Here is an 18,724-nt window from a genome sequence, read left to right as displayed (position 1 = left end):
TCAAAGCAACCACGTTCTGACACAGTCCCCCCACTGGCACAACAATGGAGAAATTTAGCTAGTTTGAACAAGAAGTTTCTTTAGTTTATACATCAAAAAAAAAAAGAAAAAGAAAACAAGGAGGAGATTTCATTGTCCAAAAAAACCCAATAAAAAAACCTAACACAATTCCAGTCTCATATAAATACACAAAACACTGTAATTTTCCAGAGGACTCCAAAGTACACTGTAACTGCAGCATTCTGGTCTTCTAGCCCAGTCTGTAAAAAAACTCATCTCAAGCAACTTAACATCAAATTTCCTATCTCATTATCTCCCTTAATAAATTAAGACAGACACTAATAAAGTACACCATGAATTGTTCCTTCACTGTTTAGTACAATTTGCTCTACAGTGCCACAATTTTTAATTTGACATGCTGCTGGCAAACAAGCCTGGGCCAAGCATATCAGGGGCACCTCTGTGTTTCTTGGGTTTCTGTTCCTCCCCCCAGTATTTGTAGCATTTAATTAAAAGAGCAACTGGTTGTAACAAACGCAAGAACTGAAGTGCTGGGACTCTGCAGTCAGTGAATGAAAATCACTGGTTGCTGCTGGAATTAATTTATAAACTGGATAGAGAATGGCAGCACTTAGTGGATAAAGTAAATGCCCATCATTCATTATTGTTCAATCACAATGATCTGCACCGGTGCTTGAACTGGACGGAAAACACTATTCTCCTGAGGCAGCAACGCTGTGTTTGTGCTTCCCTTCCTTTAGAGTTAAATTAATGTAAAAGATACTTTGGTAGTAAGAAAAATGATCGGTCCTTGGAAGCTCATAAAGATCTATCAACAGGCCATCATCTGTTTGATGCTGCAAAATCTGTAACGCAGACAGCTGCTGTTGATGTATTCAGGGCCAGCTGGATAGAGCTGTGACCTGAAAAACGTGCAGAAAATAACACGGGCATAACCATGAGGTGAAACAGGTGAAGCATATTCCATTTGCTTTGCTTCTCTCTCCTACCCATTCTGTTGGGTATGAAAAGCATGAAGGACCATTTCTTTCCTGATCACGCATTTGTTAGCACACCACTCCTCCTTACAACATTGATTGAGATCTGAACTCATGGGGACTCCAAATGCACAGGGAAAACAGCCGTTCACAGCAAATGAGGCCTAAATGCTGGAGGCCTCTTTGCAACAGTGACTCCTGAAAAACAACATGGGAAAAGACCTGCTAAGCTGCAGAGAAAGTGTAGCTGCTTACCAGAAACCATAAATAATTAAGAGGGAGAGTTCGGGGCCCAAGAAAAAGATTTTTAAAAGTAATTAAAAAAATAAATCCATTGCAGCAATAACTTTTCGGTTCCTTGCCAACTTCCATCTCTAGCTCACCTGCGCAAAGTATGTTCATAATTCTCTGTGGAGCCTTCATTTTAGAGTAGCATGAACCCTGCTGAGCAGTTCTGAAGATAATTTTTGTGTGTTCCATGGTGCCCATTATTGTCGGCCGGTAGCTCACCCAGTTCTGCACTCCAAGCAATCAACCAACCCAAACAACACGCATTTGTCCTACCCTTGCTTATCTGATGCTGTACCATAATGTAGGACAGGTCTGTTATTGTCACTCAGTACACCTATAAAGCATGCATTTACATACACACACACACACTTGACACAGTAAATGAATAAATACTAGCGACAGAAATCTGTTCCCAAAACACACAGACAATAGTGAAGGGCATATGCAGGGGGATCTTTTACTCTCTACAGCAGAACTTTTTCAAACAAAATGGTAATTGCTGCAGGAACTGAAGAACTGTGTAAATGTAAAACAAGTATTACTGTTACTGAAGAAGGAAATTAGGAGCACAGGCATTACCTGTGAAATAAATTCTCACCATGGATTTATTGTATTAAAGGAAGTGATTTAATATAGCAGCAATATAAACAACAGATCTTATTGTTAGGATTTAAGATTGGTTGTGGCTGAACACAAAACTTTGTGGTACAGACCAAAGACACGTAGTGCTTACACACCTGAGAAAAAGTAATTCCTTATATAAGGAGTGTTTTGCATCCTGACCAAAGGAGAAGCCCTAATACTACTATAATAATTATTCATTTTAAAGGTAGCATTTCTTTATAACCACTTTCTCTATACACCTGCAAAATCACGTGTCCCCTCCATGAAGATAGTTACATTTACCTGCTGCAAACGGACTCGATTTTGTTACCAAACGGCAACAGCGGATATATTTAGCCACGGTTTCAAATAAGGCCAAGACGACATTGCACACCCATCATCTAACAAGACTCGATATAACTGTAAACGTTTTATGCAAATCCCTTAATAGCACAAACATTAGAGAGACAAGACAGTTTCAGTGTCCGCTGCACAATTGTGTGCTGAAAGGCACCTTTTATGTGAGTGACACCGATTTAGAAGCAGAATTTTTTTCCTATTCGCTACCTCTGCCCTGACCCCACAGCTCAGCTCGGCCGGCCGGGAGGCCCTCCTGGGTCCGAGCGGTGCCCAGGGCGGCTCTGAGGGACCCCACGCAGACACGGCCCTCCCGACAGGTCTTCCCGCGGCCGCCCGACGGCGGGGCCGGGCAGCGCGGCACGGCCGCACAAAGGACCGCCCGGCCCCGCCGAGCTAAGCTGTCGCGCCCTCGCCCTACGCGGCGGGCGCGGCGCCGGCCCCGGGCTGCTCCGGGGCGCGGGGCACGCCGAGCACCGCCCCGACCCGCCGCTCCCGCCGGTCCCGCCCGCCGCCGCCCGCTCGCGGCAGGCGCTGCCCTGGGCCGGGCCCCGCGCCCGCCTCACGGCCCGCGGCCACTCCGACCCGCCCGGCGCACGCCGCCCCCGCGGGCCGCGGCGCAACGAGGGGCGGAGAGACCCGGGCCCAGCCCGCGCCGGGTCGCCCCGCGCCCACCTCAAACACCACTTCTTCGTCGAACTCCGGTGTCATCCTTGCCCGCCATGCCACCCCCTCCCCGCGGGCACGCTGGGAAACCGAGTCCGCCGCTCCGTCAGCCGCCCCGCCCTGCCGAGAGCTGCCTGGCGCAGAGGCGAACTACAGCTCCCAGAAGGCACGGCGGGAGCCGCCTGCGGGCGGTGCTGATTGGTGGGCGGGGCGGGGCGCGGCCCGGCAGGGGGCGCCGCTGGGCGGTGGTGGCGGCGCTGCTGGCGCTGGCTGAGCCGGAGCCGCGGGGCGGGATGAGGCAGCGGCACAGCGAAGGGGGAGCTGCTCCTGCTGCGGCTCCGGCTGGGTGGCGGCGCGGGGAAACAATGGGCTCCTTCTCCTCGGCCCTCAGAGGGGCCGTAGCGTAAGGGACGAAAGGGAGCGCGGCGCGGCGCCTGGGGAGCACCATGAGCTCCGCTGGTGAGTGTCCGGGGAAACTCCGGAGAGCGGCGGTTCCCGCCCGGCCGGCGGCGGGTCCGTGTCTCCCTGCCCGCGGAAAGCGTCGCGTCGCTCGCCCCGCGGCAGCGGGAACGGGACGGGATGGGGGGATGAAAGGGTTGCGCCACGGGACAGGAGCCGGAGCCGCCGGCGTTCCCTGTCCCGGCAGCGCCGGGCGCTGCGCCTCCGGCTCGCTCTGGGGGAGGCGGGTGGAGAGCGAAGGGAGAGCTGGGGGGCGAACCCTCGCACCCGCTCCCGGCGGGGGGGAAAGCCCTTCCCGGCCGGGGGGACAGCCCTTCCCGGGGGATCAGCCCGCAGCCCTCGGCACGTCCTGCCGCGGCGGCCGGGGCTGTGCGGGGCTGAGCCTGGCGCTCCGCTCTCCGCCCGCGTGTGCGGAGCGGGCACCCCGCGTGGGGCTGGGCTGGCGGCGGGGGAGCCTGGTGGGGGCCGGGTGTTCCGGCAGGAGAGCCAGCACCGGGGCTAGGGCTGTCGCTCCGTCTGACTCCGCGGAGCTGCAAAAGTTTGTCAGCTGCAGCTTTGCTTCGGGGATGTACCTGCCTTGGCCGGGCTCTTGCGAGCTGGAGCCCCACGGGGGTACGGGAATGCGTTCGCTTCTGGCCTTTCCAGCTGCTGGTTGGAACTGACCTGATTCAGTGCTTTTCTTACCTTTCCTCCCCCGTTTCTTGACCGCTGCCAATTTAATGACTAAAAGAGCTTCGAGGCAAATTCTTGGTTTAAAACAAGAGCTCCCCGTGTTTAAGGGAATTGCTCGTATTTTTATTTGCCTGCACGGTAGTGTGCTGTTAGTACTTCTATTCATCTATCTGTTAGATTAATAGATTCCTTTCTTATCTGCTTGAAGACGAGAATAAGAGTAGTTTCTGCATGGAAAATATGTGGTGTAAATTATGATGTACTGGGTGGAAACACAACTAATTGCAGGGTAAACCTGAAGAAAAAAAAAACCTAAAGAAAACGCAATAAACAGACATCAGGCAGACACATCAACCTGGTTCTCAATGTTTACCTCTCAAGTATGTCAAATTGTTATCGTCTCCAACATTAATTAAGTTATCTGGACTCTCGTAATTATTCGGAATTTACTGGAAAATAAAAAGCGATTTAATGCATCTTTCCGCTTCACTTAGTATATTCCCATTTTTAATATATAGGACAGATTTTGTTTAGATTTCAAAAAGCATGTAATAAAGCAGGATATCTCAACTGCTGCACTGTAGGTTCCCGTTGTTTGGTAATGCCGCTGGTAGTGCAGCTCACCCTTGGTCTTTTAAGAGTTAAACAGCTGTGCAAATAAAAGATAAGTGTTAGGGGGTGCTCAAGAGCTTAGAGCTGGGCTGTTAAAATTTGATACGGTAATAAGTTTCAGAAAGTCGGGCAGATTTTCAAGCACCAAACTGATCTCAGGACTTCTAGAGTTTAGCTAGCGTGACCGAGTTTCTCTGTTTTGGTGTATGTTGTGGTGGTGTTTGTGGAGAACGTGAGGAAAAAGGGGTTTTGTTGAGCAAAGTCTCTTAGAAAGCAAAAGAGAAAGGGATGCTGAGGAATATCAGTAAGAAGAAAGTGGAACAATATCATGAAAAGTGTGAATTTTAGCAAGGAATTTGAAGGGGAAGGCATAAAGAGAATCCTAGTGGGTGGGAAGAAGAGGAATATTGAAGGGGGATGAAGGGCCGAGTATTGAAGGTGGGGTGGAGAGTATTTTGTGCGTGTGATGGATTATGTGAAGATGAAAAAACAAATGGGGAACAGGTGAAACGAGATCTGAGATTCACGATCCTGCTGATAGTATCGTGACAGCTTTTGACATTTCAGTAAAGAAGCTCATAGGTATGAGCAGGGTGTGAAAAGGCTGAGGACTGACAGAAGATTGTTCTGAAGGTTTAGTTCCCCTCTCTTGGTATTGCTGCAGAACTTAGTGCCTGAAATATATAGACATACTTTATAAAGCTATTGCTCACAAAAAATCTTACCAACTCCTGTATTTTACTTTCTGTCCTGTGATCTATAGGATCTATTTCCTACATTGAAATTATTTAATTGTGAATTCACTTGTTACTCTGGTTTGTGCTGCATAAACCAAACACTGCTTCTGTCCATGGACAGAAGTTGCAGAAGGCCTGAGATTGATAACCCAGCCTTAACCTCACTCCAGCTTACCTTTTGCCTTTCTAAATAATGCAGTGCACATTCAGTTTCTTGCTGTGTATCTTTTCTATTTCCTCTACAAATTTGTTTCAGATCTCACTCCAGAGCTGGATGTAATTCAGTGATAGGTGAAGGAATACTGCCACAGCTGTTGCTTACATGTTTTAAAATGTGTATATAAATCTGGACTTGTTGGAACTAAGGAAATATAGTGCTTATTTCAAATACTTTTACATAAAGATTATTTTATTGTAGTGATCAACCTGTATATTGGTTTCAGTCTTCATTTATAGCTATTCTCCTGTCATTGCTTTCTCGTGTCCTGCATATTCTGTATGTCAATGAATTCTACAATTGACATATTCTATATGTTGATATTCTACGATGTCAGTGAATGTACATTTACTCATTTTCTGCCTGAAACTATTATGCTGTCTTCAAGTATGTCCTTTGCCTTTAAAAGGAAAAAAAACAAAAGCTCAGAGTTATGAGTTTGACATTTATTATTTCTTGCTGAAGAAACAGTCCTTATATGTGATCTGTACAGCTTATTTAATGTGGGCAGAATGTATAGCTTAGGCTTGAAATTGGATTTGACAACAACAATGAGAAAAATGTAGTGTATGTTGATGTCAGAAATGTAGTTCAAATGGAAAAAACATAGCAAGAACAGAATAAACAAAATCAACATGACTTTTCCAATCGAACTTCATTGCTTTCAAGGATTGAAAAAAATGAGGCCTCCAGGGTTTAATGTCCCTTTAACCCTCAAATATGTCAAGTCTTGTTAGAGTTACTCAAGTCTGTCTCCACAGAGATCTGGAAAGGTTGTTTATTCATCTCTTGTCCTTACTCTAAAGTTATCCCTGACTTTCTTGTTCTATTTCAATAAGTCAGTGAACAATCTGAGATTTTGAAATTGATGTTTTCCTTTTGCAGTTTATTTAGGATGTTTTCTACAGCTGTAGTGGCTTAGAAACAGTAGTTTTCCCTTGTATTTTACAAACTACATGTGTTATCTTCCAGGATGTCATGACTCATTCCTTTTTTTTGTTTTTTGAGCATTATGGCACCTGAGAAAATCAGACCCTCTCTATAATGAAAAAATAAATATACATTTGCAGGAAATAAATTAATGATCTCACAATGCTTTCTGAGGTGTTTACCTAATGAAACTTTCTTTCTGTATCTGAAAGCAAAGTAATTAAACTGAAAAGCCTTGTAACAAGTCATTAACATTCAGGCTGCTGGAGAACAGGAGTTTTAAAATACTGTTTCTCTGTGCAGTGCATTAAATGCTATTGCAATAATGTCTCGGTGTACCCCAAACATATAGCAGTAATTACCTCTCCTCCTACGTGCTCTTTAGAAGCCAGATTGGCATTCTTGTCTGTGAGTTGTAGTGTTTTATGCCAGTAGTCTCAGGGTCAGTAAGTTGGCTGTTGGAGCAAGCTCTTCCTTCATGTAAGAAAAAACTAACACATCGATTCCTTGGCGCGTTACCTTCTGGGCATTGTATTATTTTCATATGTAGCCTACAGATGTGATGTCCTATCTCTGAGAATACAGTATGGATATGTAAACAAGGTGCCATGAGAAAGCCAATACCTACATTTGCCTTAGGCCAGCTGCTGAGCAGTAACTGTTTCAAGCCCTTTTCCTAGCACCTGTGCAATAGATATGTGAAGTAGTACGTGAGATAGATGTCACCTTGTAGGTCAAAAGGAATAAAGTGCCTTATTTACTGTGTGGTAAGATAAGAGCATACATATGGCCACCTTCTATAAAGTAGCTGATTTCTTAAACTCACACCTTTCCTTACCCCAGAGTAACTTGTACCTGTACCTTAAGCTTAGGTTCAGCTGCTGTCAAAATCTGGTGTCATGCTGATTCGTTGTTTTACTGCTTTTCTACTGTTTCGTGATTCAGAAAGGATATTGCCTTGGGATGGGTTGCAGGATCATGCCTGGTGTACCTCTTGGGTGACTCAAGATAATCCCATAGGGCACCCTATGAATACCTGAATACCAGGAGAGGGGCCACTATTCCCCTGGAGCATTGCAAGGAAAGGAATATTAAGTTATGTTATCATGACAGTGTCCAGAACCACTTGTCCCTGTTTCTTGGACAGATGCAAGTGAACATGACTTGTTCTTGCTCTTTTATTATTCCCAAGTATAGATTTTGTTAACATAATCTCAAAAGTATGGGCATAAATATAACATGGGAAAAATATTCCTTTAGCAACAGTAGGGTTTATTTTAAAAGAGGTAGTGCTATTTGATTTTTTTTGCCTCAGTTCAACTTCATATATCATCTTTACTCCCTATTCCTGTGCTGAGCAGGCAAGATAAAAAGAGGTAAAAATTTGAGGTGAAGAATTTAAAGCTGTGCAATAATAATGCTTAAGATTGTACTGTCTTATTGGCTTTCCTGGTTGTTCACGATAGTGCATAAGAGAAGACACATGAACGTTTTTGTTTTTAAGTGAGGTCCTCAGCTGTCAAATCCTATAATCTGAAGAACAGAAAGGGACAATTTAAGGCCAAAGGATTGAGAGCAGAAGTTGCTTCAGGGTGTTTGCATCCTCCTCTAAAACAAATCAAAGGAAGAGCAGGAACACTTGCCAGTCAAGCAATATCAAGTGTCGGTTGCAGAGGAGCTCAGCAGGATGAGAATGGGTGTTGCTTTTTCCTCAGCATGCTGGAGGACATAATTCACCAGAGGAGCAAATGTCTATTTTCTGTACTGTGACCTGAAGTCAGAGTATATGCATTGACCTGCATAGGTGGTTCTAATGGCTATTTATTGTTAGAAAAATAATGCCCTTTTAAATCCACTTTTTTAAGGGTGTTGGGTGTTGATATTTTTAAGCTCCTTTTTTTTTTTTTCTTCAGCACTGAGTGTGGTGTTGGCTGTTCCTAGATGAGTAGCAGATTTCCTGTTGGTGATGAGAGCATTGCTAGTCGCTTTATTTATGGGTTTCTTCCTTTGCTTAGTCAAGCAAGTCAGAGGATATCTCTTCACAGTTTCTCTGGCTCCTAAACATTTAATCCGTTTACAAAAATTAAATTTTCTGTTTCTGCTCTTATATTTGGGTTTACTACTGGTATTCCTGGATGCAGGAATTCTCTCTGAGAAATGGGTGAGGATTGGAGGGGGGAGAGCTTAGTGATTCTCTACTTTCCTGAGAAGGACAAGCCAGAGAATCCAATGTCCAAGCAAAAGTTTCCTCTGAAACTTCTACACATATCAGAAAGTGAGTTTAGGTTGACTGTAAGTGCTTGTGGCTCCTCCACAACTGTAGTGGATTGGTTAGAAATGCGAGGACATATGAACATGGCTAAGGCTATGGATGAGCTGCTAAAGTACAAGACTACTGCTAAAGTATAAGATGCAGTTTTCACTAGGCCCATGAGAAAGTCTGAGATAGCAGGGCGGTGAGAAAGCAGCAGCGTCCTTGGGTATCCTAAATTGAGCTGAGAAACAGGAGCTGGGCATTACCAAAACAAAGGCACTTAACGAGCCACCTGTGTAAACAGTGGGAAGCAGTTAAGATGATATCACCACCTAACCGAGTACCAATAATGAGCCTGATTTCTGTAATATTCATGAACCTATTATAGAGTGTATATTAAGCTACTGTCAATCTACAATAAACGAAGTTCCTGGATTCTCATATTGAGGTGTCTAGAGCTTTCCGTCGCGACGTTATTACTGGCGCCCGAACAGGGACCAAGTGGGAGTCCCTAGGAGGTCAAGTCGGATCTCCTGGGTTGGAGTCAAGTCGGACTCCCGAGAGCCAAGTCGGGTTCTCGCAGCCGTGGTCGGACGTAGGAGTTTCGGTCGGTCTTGCCGTGCAGCACAAGAAGGCGAAAGGGCTGGACGAAAAAGAGCTCAACTTGCCGCTGCCGGACGCCTCCCTTTCGGGGATTTCGGACGGCGAAAGAGTTAAGTTCCGTGCTTCCAGGGCCCGGCGCCCGGGACGACTCCTGAAGAAGGAGGCCCGCCGACAAAGCCGCAAAGTCTCGTGGAAAGGGCTGCACAAAGCGTGGTAACACGTTTTTTAGGTAATAGAGGGACAGGCGGCACTATCATTGCTCCAATGCTTTCTGGGAAAGCGGGGAGTTAAGACGAACTGGCTTTGCGGCAAATGCTGCTTTCATGTAAGGGCCAGGGATATGAAGCGAACACTGTAACTGCCTTTACTATCTCTACTTGGAAAGAACTTAGTGATAAACTCTTTACTGCTGCCTGTAAGGGAGAAAAAGTTGCTGCTTCCCTCCTTACAATTTGGCGATTGTTATCTGGAACAGTCAAAGGCATTAAAGCACAGTCTGAGGACATTAGGATGCTACTGGATACCATCATACGGAGAAATCGTGTAAAAAGGGAGTCGAGCGGAGTTGAAGGGAGCCGGAGCGGGACCAGAGATCACGGAACGGGGCCGGAAACAACGGAGCGGCCCCGCCAACATGAACGCGGTGCTGGCGTCTCGGCAGTGCATATCCAGGACGATCGGAGACGACGGCTGCGGCGTGAAAGTACTGCTGATGGACCAGAGATGAACTTTACGAACACTATGACTGAGTTCCACCTTAAGACACTTCCAGCTTTTCATCTGAACTGTGCAGCGGGACTGCGCTGCACATTTGTGGCTGTGTTCATGGCGCTGGGTGCTTGCGCCGGGCAGCAGGGCAGTAGCGGTGGTCGCGCCGCCTGCGTGTCCCCGGCTCGGAGCGCTCCCGGGTGACGCAGAGCCGGGGGCCGGTGATATCGCTCGGAGCGGTGCGCGGCCCCGGCTCGGAGCGGTGCGCCCGAGTGCGTGCACGCCGGCGGCCCCGGGCGCGGCGGGCGGCGGGGGGGCTCTGTGTCCCCCGCACTGCTGACAGCCATGGTCCCGGGGGGTGTGCGTTCCCCTTCCCTTCTTTGCAGCGAGTGGTTTTTCCCTGGTGCTGCTCCTCTTCCTAGAGTTAATGACGGTAGCAAAAACATTGGGGGGTGCAGTCGGGGGAGGGGGAAGCTGTTTCTCTTTTTCCCCGTTACACCAATCACCCCTTCTCTGAAACGTGCCTGTTTGCAGCTGTTCTCTCCCTCTCCTATGTTTTTGTCTTTTCTTAAGCAGACCCTGTGATTAAGTTCCTTCTGCTGATCTCTCTGGGTGAGCCCAGCCCCTCCTTCCCCTCCTTCGTCCTTCGGCAATGAGGAGCGTGGGGGGAGGCAAAGACGGTAAAACACGGAAAAAAGGGAAAAGAGAAAAAACAACTTAAAATTAACAATATCCCAACTTATAAATCAAATAAGATTGCATTGTTTTTACAGCAATAGGTGTTAAGCATGCAGTGTGCTCATGGCATTCTCAAATGTTTTCTTCAAAAACAGAAAGGGAGACTGACGAAAAATCCTTTGAAGTAAGATTAGAAATAACGCGACATCCGTGCTTAGCTTTTGCATATTGCAGAAGGTTGTTAAGAATTTCCTATAGTTTGCCATTTTGCTTCTCTTACATGAAATTTGGCTGTTTCCCCCAGGGGCAGGGTGCAGGTAGAAGATTTGGAGACGGAACGATGAGACAGAAGGGGATATAGTCTTCCCCCTGCAAAAGTAGCTTTATTGCCTTTATGATAAAATATCATTGCTCTATAAGAAGCGTTGAAGATTTCCAAGATAATATTCTGTTCTTTCTTGCTGTATTTGTCTTTTACATAGAGAGTTATGCAGGATTTGCAGATTGCTGATGGCGGCTATGCCATAAATTTCCTTTGAATTATGAAACTGACAAGAAGTGCACAGCCAATGACCACTTGAAAATGTGTGTGTGATTGAGGAGTGTGTCTGAGGTGGCCACCTGAATGCTGTGTGAAAGAAAAAAGCTACATGAATGTGTGAATGTGTAAACTTAAAAATACTTTCTGCCGGTGTCAAGATTTTAGAGATGTGTAACGTGATTCTGTTGAACCATAGTGATTCCTTATTCTGAATGGGCTCTAAGTTATACAATGGATATTGACAGTTATTGTAATCTTAGTAATAGCTCGTGTTGCCTTTTCTTGTATTACTAGACGTCTAAATACTACGACAAAGAAAGCATTGTTGGGACAAAATAAAAACGGGGGAAATTGTAGTGGATTGGTTAGAAATGCGAGGACATATGAACATGGCTAAGGCTATGGATGAGCTGCTAAAGTACAAGACTACTGCTAAAGTATAAGATGCAGTTTTCACTAGGCCCATGAGAAAGTCTGAGATAGCAGGGCGGTGAGAAAGCAGCAGCGTCCTTGGGTATCCTAAATTGAGCTGAGAAACAGGAGCTGGGCATTACCAAAACAAAGGCACTTAACGAGCCACCTGTGTAAACAGTGGGAAGCAGTTAAGATGATATCACCACCTAACCGAGTACCAATAATGAGCCTGATTTCTGTAATATTCATGAACCTATTATAGAGTGTATATTAAGCTACTGTCAATCTACAATAAACGAAGTTCCTGGATTCTCATATTGAGGTGTCTAGAGCTTTCCGTCGCGACGTTACACAACCCTAGGTGAGATGTTCCTGTAGTTGATTACCCTTCAGGTTTCATAACGATTTTAGAACTTTGTTCCAAGTTTGAACTTGTCAAACTTCACTGGTCAGCTGTGGGAACTCATCAGGTCTTTTAGCCATCTGTTATCAAAAATCTTTCACATAAGTATATATTCTGTTACCATCTTACTTCTTAAATTCTTGGTTGAATTAAGCTGGATGAGCTTTCTTAGGATTTGAGGCATAATTTTTAGACCTTGGATACTTCTATAGTTATTTCTGAGATTGCCAGAAGGTGACATAGCATGTCACGAACAGTCTGGCATGTGCTATGTGCAGAAATATTTTTGGCTCCCTTCATCTTTTTATATTTATCAGAAGATTATTTACTGCTTAGCTGCAGACCTGCATGGAGCTCTCATAAAATAACTATCTACATTGATTTCCAAATTCTCTTCAATTTTTACTCTCTTAAGCATATCCAGCCATCTCTGTTCTTAAGTGAACCATTCCATAGGCACCAGGAAAAAGCCCACTGACCAAACAACTCACCACTCCATGCATTTGCTGTATGTTTCCATGATTATATTTATTGTTTTTCACCAAAGAGGCTCGCTTATACTTGCCATTTAACAGAAACTCATTCTCATATGACTTCTAGTCATTTCTTACACCTTTATATATAAAGAGTTGCCTCCTACTTAGTTTTCTTTCTATTCTGGATGAGAAATTGTCCCTTTTAAAGCACTGTGTTATGTAGAACTGTTTTTTTTTTATCCACACACGGCAAATTAAATTAGTTTATAATCAACTGAACTTTAATTCTTGATTTCTAATAGAAATCTGCTATACTTTGACCCTTGCCTAGCTGCTGTAATTTTTTTTCTAAGTAGTTCATCCTTTGTATTTTTCTGAAACTCAAAGATATTTTGTTGAGGAAAACTACTGGTATGCATTCCCTTCTTGGAGTCTTTTCTCTCACGTCACATTTATGTTTGAAAGGGCTCTTCATCACATTCCTTTCTGATTGAGTGGTTGACTGCAGATCTGTATTGATACCGAGACTGTAATGTGCCTGTTAATACATTGAGCCATATCTACTCTAGATGAAATGTGCAATCACTTTAAAGCAGACAGTGGTGTCTTTATTATACCACACAATTTGCCGATCTCTTCTGTCTGTCCCAATGCTTTTTAACATTGAAGTAATTTAAGGAATTCTAGTAGGCTTCAGAAATCGTATTGAATTGTGCTTATTATCAGAAGTGAATTTTTCTTGCTCTGTTCATTATCCAGGTTTCCGCCACTGGCATATGAACAACGGGTTTGTTTTCTTCACATTCCTGTATATTTTCACATTTTAGTTTTAAGTCTTATATTCAGGTAGTGGTGTCATGTCATAACTTCTGAGTGTCCTCCATAATAAATACTAGTTGAGAGCCCTGCAGAGTGAGTTAGTTTGGTTGATATGCAAAATGTTAGGCAGTCCCACTACTGAGTGACACTTACAAGATTTATGGACCTCAGTTTGCAGAGCGGGACAAATAATCCACAGGATATCACTTACCTAGCCAATGTTTAATCTCCTGAGTCTTCAATCTGTTCCTCTCACATCAGGAAGGATTCCAAATCAAGCTGTCTCTCTCCTGTGTTCAGGGAGCTTTAATAGCTTAATAAATATTACTGAATGTGGCCCAGGTCTACTGCTGTGTTTTGTTCTGTGACAAACTGGGCATCCTTTCCTTGTTTTTTACTGCCATCACTTCCTTCTCCAACTGAATAGGCAGTTGCCTTGTCTGAAAGTGAGTGTACAGTTCTCTTCTGCTGTTTGAGATCAGTGTTTACCTGTCCAAAGGGTTAATTTTTTTTCCCCTTAGCAAATTGTTGACTCTTCTCTCTGTGGGAAACCTGTCTTTACATGGGAAGCAGAAGGTAGTATAGCCTCAGCAGTAGCTGGTAGTTGGGTCACTGTTGTCAGTGGCCATAAGGAGCTGTACCTTTGGAAAGAAATTCTGGGCTCCCTCTTGCAAAATCCCTCAAATGTTTTCTCTGCCATCAGGTTTACCTTTTTGCTAATATAATGGCATCAAGGACAGCTGTTCTGAGTGTAAGTGAAGTCAGTCTGGATACCATCTAATGATTAATGTTCTAGAAAAACATGGGTTTCCTGTTTCTATAGTAGAGACATTGTTTCTGGCTGCCTACTGGCTTACTGTTTGGGAAATACTTGCAACTGAAGGCATCTGCCTTGTTTTATTTTCTTTTTTTTAAATCATTTGGATTGCTTAAAACAAAACAAAAAACCTCACAAAACAAACTGCAACCAGAAAAGGACCCAGCCTGAAAACTTTGAAGCTTGATTTTCATATTTCTAGGCTAGAGATTAGGATACAGTTGCACATCTGTAATAATAATAATAATAATAATAGTGGTGATAAAACACAACCAAACACCAAACCCACAGTTGAAAGGGAGTAATAAATCAATGGCTTACCCTATCTCTTTGCATGTGAAACATTAACTAGTGTGTTTTCTTGAGGGTTTTATTTAACGTATGTATCACTTCCTGAAAGTATACCAAAATATTATTCAAAACAAAGGTAATAAGTACAGAGGTAATACATAAACAGCATGAGAAACTCATTTACTTTGTAAATCAATTTGCATGTATAAAAAAATCACTGAAAGCACTTAGAAATCTGAAATTATTCCAGCATGTGGAAATGAATTGGTCATAAATAATCTCCTGCAATATTGAAATGTTTCAGACATACCTTAAAAAAAGGCAACCACAAAACAAACAAAAAATCTCCAAACCACTCAAAACAAACAACAGGATCAAACATCCACAATCTACAAGTTCCTCATTAGCTCCTTTTCCTGCTGTATGCTCTCCTCAGGGTTTGTCATCTTGTGCTCTCAAGTGGGTGGTAAGTCATAGCAGTGGTGACTGCTTCTAGGTCAGACAGTAACATGTTGGGAAGAGTAATTTCATAAATGGTATAGAAATAGCGTTTTACAATAGAAAAGTAGTGACTTGCTCCAAATTACTGTATTAACTTCACACCACAGACTCATTTCACTGAACTGTTGTTTTTGCAACTGGTAGAGTAATCCACCTCAATATTGTTTAAAGAGAAGAGGAAGGGAAAGAGGATTACACATTTCCAAAGGTTGTGGGGGAAGGGACAGAACTGCCCTGGTACTTAGCCTAGCTGTCCCATTATCTTCATGGCTTATTATACGTGTGGCACTTAATATACTTACACCATTTAAAAATGATATTATAATAGTTCAAACTGCAAAACCAGGCCAATCTGCTCTGTTTTTATTTAGCATCATACTTTAGCATCTGAGCAAGGACATACACTTAATATTAAGTTAAACTATTTAACAAAAACTTACCTTTGAAGACTTTTCCTACCACTCTTTGTTGTGCCTATTCAAACAAAGAAAGGCAACTAGTAAAAAAGCGGTGTTAGGGGAGGGAGGTATGCTTTTAAGAGGAAAAATGTATTTATACACACACTGAGATCTTGTAGATCACAAGTTAATATTACAAAACTTCCAATAATACTGCAGTGCAGGTGAAGTTGTTTTGTAGGCAGTGGTGACTAAAGTCTTTGTTTTCCTTTTTTCCTAGAAATTAAGAAGCCACCAGTGGCCCCCAAACCAAAATTTGTGGTAGGACACAAAGCAACACCTCCACCTGTTGCACCGAAGCCTGATGTTGTACTTTCTGGTGTGATACAAGCAGCAAGGAAAACCAAGCCAACAATTGCACCAAAACCAAAGGTTCTCAAGAGCTCATCCATTCCTGAAGTTAAACCTCCATCGTCTAAACGAAAAAGCACAAAAAGCTTTGAGGAGCACAGGGAAGATTCTTCTCAAACGCTAGACCACTTGAACTATAAAAATGAAACCTCGGAAGGGAGCACTGGCAACACAACATATATTCTACCTGTGTCATCTTGCAAATTTGAATGCCTTCATAAACTTGAAAGTGGAGAGAAAACCTGTAAAACTCAGATCATTCTTGAGCACTTTGAAAACTTAGAGAACATCAAAGCTGTTGAAAGAAATGCAGCATCTCTGGGCGACAGTCACAATGAAAAACTGGGAAATAGAAGTCGGGTGGTTTTGAAAGCCAGCATTTCGGAAGAGAAGCTTAAGGATGTCCTAACTCATGGTGTATTTCCTAACAGCGGTCCTGTAAGGGATAGGCATGCAGACAAACTTGACAAAGGGGATGGTAGCAGTTCCAAGAACGTTTTTAAAATAGAGATTATGGAACTTGTACAGTCTTCATCATCTTCTGAGGTAGCTAAAGGGAAGCAACAAAATACTGATAGTAAGATCATTGCTGATGAGTTTCAGATGTCTGAAATTTGTCCTAGTTTGACTGAAAATAACCACAGTTGTTATTGCCCATTGGACCAGGAAATCTTAGAAAATGAAAATTTAAGTAGCAATAGTATGTTTTCAAGTGAAGTAGGGATGAAAACAGGTGCTAATAAAGCTTCCCCTGAAACATCTTCACTCTTGAGCTCAAAAGTGCTTCCTATCCCTAAGCCAAGAAAGCCACGTGCCGCGTGTCTGGTCCGTCAGGATGGCATAGACACCACAGGAGAAGGAACAAAGGAACCATCTAATTCAGAGAAGGATTCCTATGGGCTTGTGGACCAAAGCTTTAAAAACCCAGCAAAAATTAATGTCCTTGGTCAAAGTGTTTGTTATAACAATAATACAGAAGTGCTTCATCCTGAAAAATGTGAGATAACTCGAAGCAATGCAGGCAAAATGCATCATGTGAAGGAATCTGCTGTGGAAGATTCAGCTTCACAAAATCTTTTGTCTCAGTTGTTACACAAAAGTTCTGATTTAGTGGGAATTGTTGAATGCTCTTTAGATACAGACCATAAGTTAGTTAACTCAATGGATAAGGTAACAGATGACAGCAGTATGCCAGATGCTGTGGACAAAAGGACTAACTTTGTCAGGTCTGATACTTTGTCCATGAGTTTGCCAAAGCAGCTCAAATTGACTTGCAGTCAGCACTCATCTGCTTCCAGTAGCCTCCACATATCCCCACAAAACTTGGAAAATAAAGAAGTTAAAATAAAGGATGAGAATTCTCCAAAAGTTGTTCCTAAGAAACCACAGAGGCACAGTCTTCCAGCTGCTGGCCTTCTGAAAAAAGCTGCCTCAGCAGAGCTTGTGGACAAAAGTTCCTACACCTCCAGTGAGAACAAATCAAACAGTGTTCTGGAAGGATCTCACTTCACACATCCACGAGCCAAGGAGCAAGGTGCACTGTCATCCTGTGATATACCCAAACGTTCTGAGAAACCCGTTTGGAAGTTACCTCATCCTATTCTTCCATTTCCAGGAAATTCTGAATCATTAAAAACTGCTAACATTGCTAACAGCTTCAACCACTTCACTGTTGTGACAAAGCCTAGGGCCAAGTCTCTCTCTGCTGTGGACATGGACAGGACAGACAAGCCCTGCAAAGACCATCAGAAGAAAAGTAGCTTGAAAAAGTTTCTGAACATGAAACTGTCAGTTTGCTTAATGAAAAGTGACTTCCAAAAATTTCTGTCTAAAGGCAGCCAGTCGGTGGATAGTGCTATTGGCAACCTTTCCACAGGGGACGGTTATGGAAGTGGTAACAACAGGAATATAGCGTCTGTAGGCAGTGAAAGGAAAGCGAAATCTGCCAAGGCGCATTCTGTAGAAATAAGTAGTCCGGCGCTACAGAAGAAGAGGCAGAGAAACAGGAGTCAACCTGAGATGCGCAATAACCAAAGGCTGGAGTCTTTGGATAGGCATTTACTTTTGGGGGAGAATCTGGCACAAACGCGTTTGAATTCTGTAACCAGCACTTGTGCTCCAGAGTATGAGAATGTGCGTCACTATGAGGAAATACCTGAGTATGAGAACTTGCCTTTTGCTGTGGGTGCTAGGAGAAATCTCTGCTTTGGATGGCAGAACTCCAGCAGCGTGGAAGACCAGAGCACTGGCTTCTATGAGGCTGAGGAACTTAGCGAAGCTACAAACAGGCATTGGAGACTTGACAGGTAAAACAAAAAGCAAAGGGGAGTTAAACAGCTCCATTGTAACTCTGTTGGTTGTAAATATGGTTAAATGATGACTTGGGAGGCTGTACCCTTTTCGTTAAATACCAGCAGGACAGTTGTTGCTGTATATCTTTCTGTATACTTTTGTTGTTTTGAAAACTGCTTGCACTTGACAAAGAATCAAGAGGAAAAGTAATCTAATTATTCCTCATATGTTCCTCAAAACTTGGAAAACTTACTTATGTGCTTTTTCAGATTTAATTAAAGCAAATCAGATACAGTCATGTATTTATATCCCCTTCAATGGGGAGGAATGAACCTTACTAGTCTCGAGATGAACTGAAATAAGCGTCCATAGAGTACAAAGTTGCTAGGTTTATAGGGAGAATGAATATATTTTTAGATCAGTTGATAGAGCTGGGAAAAGCAGACAAGCTTTTGGGTATGTAAATTCTTCGTCAGGTCTTGAAAGCTTTTTTGGGTATAACAGAAGCTACTGCCTCTTCCTGAATATAGTGAGCCTTCTGTATCTGTCTGCTCCTAGCAAAGGTGGCAGTGAAGC

General features: G+C 43.6%; 2 protein-coding genes and 1 long non-coding RNA gene across 9 annotated transcripts in view; 1 reads left to right on the top strand and 2 right to left on the bottom strand.

The window, feature by feature from the left end:
- Positions 1 to 3,059, bottom strand: part of VEZT (vezatin, adherens junctions transmembrane protein) — a 65,557-nt gene extending 62,498 nt beyond the window's left edge. For 4 of the 6 annotated variants that reach the window (XM_051784031.1, XM_051784032.1, XM_051784036.1 and 1 more), the window contains exon 1: positions 2,925 to 3,059. In XM_051784031.1, the coding sequence (XP_051639991.1) occupies positions 2,925 to 2,960 (36 nt within the window). In that variant the 5' untranslated portion in view covers positions 2,961 to 3,059. Of the gene's footprint in view, positions 1 to 2,195; positions 2,454 to 2,924 lie in introns of those variants that run through there. The other 2 variants (XM_051784034.1, XM_051784033.1) reach the window with 1 other exon arrangement.
- A 198-nt stretch (positions 3,060 to 3,257) lies between these two features.
- FGD6 (FYVE, RhoGEF and PH domain containing 6) overlaps positions 3,258 to 18,724 on the top strand; it is a 75,199-nt gene continuing 59,732 nt past the window's right edge. Inside the window, exons 1-2 of one of the 2 annotated variants that reach the window (XR_007904012.1) lie at positions 3,258 to 3,374; positions 15,726 to 18,162. Coding sequence is in view for 1 of the 2 variants with exons in the window: in XM_051784030.1 (XP_051639990.1) it covers positions 3,362 to 3,374; positions 15,726 to 18,162 (2,450 nt within the window). In the remaining variant the exon portion in view is untranslated. The remainder of the gene's footprint in view (positions 3,375 to 15,725; positions 18,163 to 18,724) is intronic. The other variant, XM_051784030.1, reaches the window with a different exon arrangement.
- On the bottom strand, positions 9,167 to 11,784 carry LOC127469576 (uncharacterized). Its single transcript, XR_007904018.1, has 2 exons — positions 10,628 to 11,784; positions 9,167 to 10,521 (listed from the first exon to the last, which is right to left on the bottom strand). It is a non-coding gene; the product is annotated as an uncharacterized LOC127469576 (long non-coding RNA).

The sequence above is a fragment of the Manacus candei genome, unplaced genomic scaffold (genome assembly GCF_025592945.1).
Source record: "Manacus candei isolate 608988 ecotype Guabito, Panama unplaced genomic scaffold, ASM2559294v1 h1tg000018l, whole genome shotgun sequence".
In the NCBI taxonomy this organism is placed as follows: Eukaryota; Metazoa; Chordata; class Aves; order Passeriformes; family Pipridae; genus Manacus; species Manacus candei.
The sequence above is the reverse complement of the archived record's forward strand: the minus strand, read 5'-3'. Positions and strand labels throughout refer to the sequence as shown.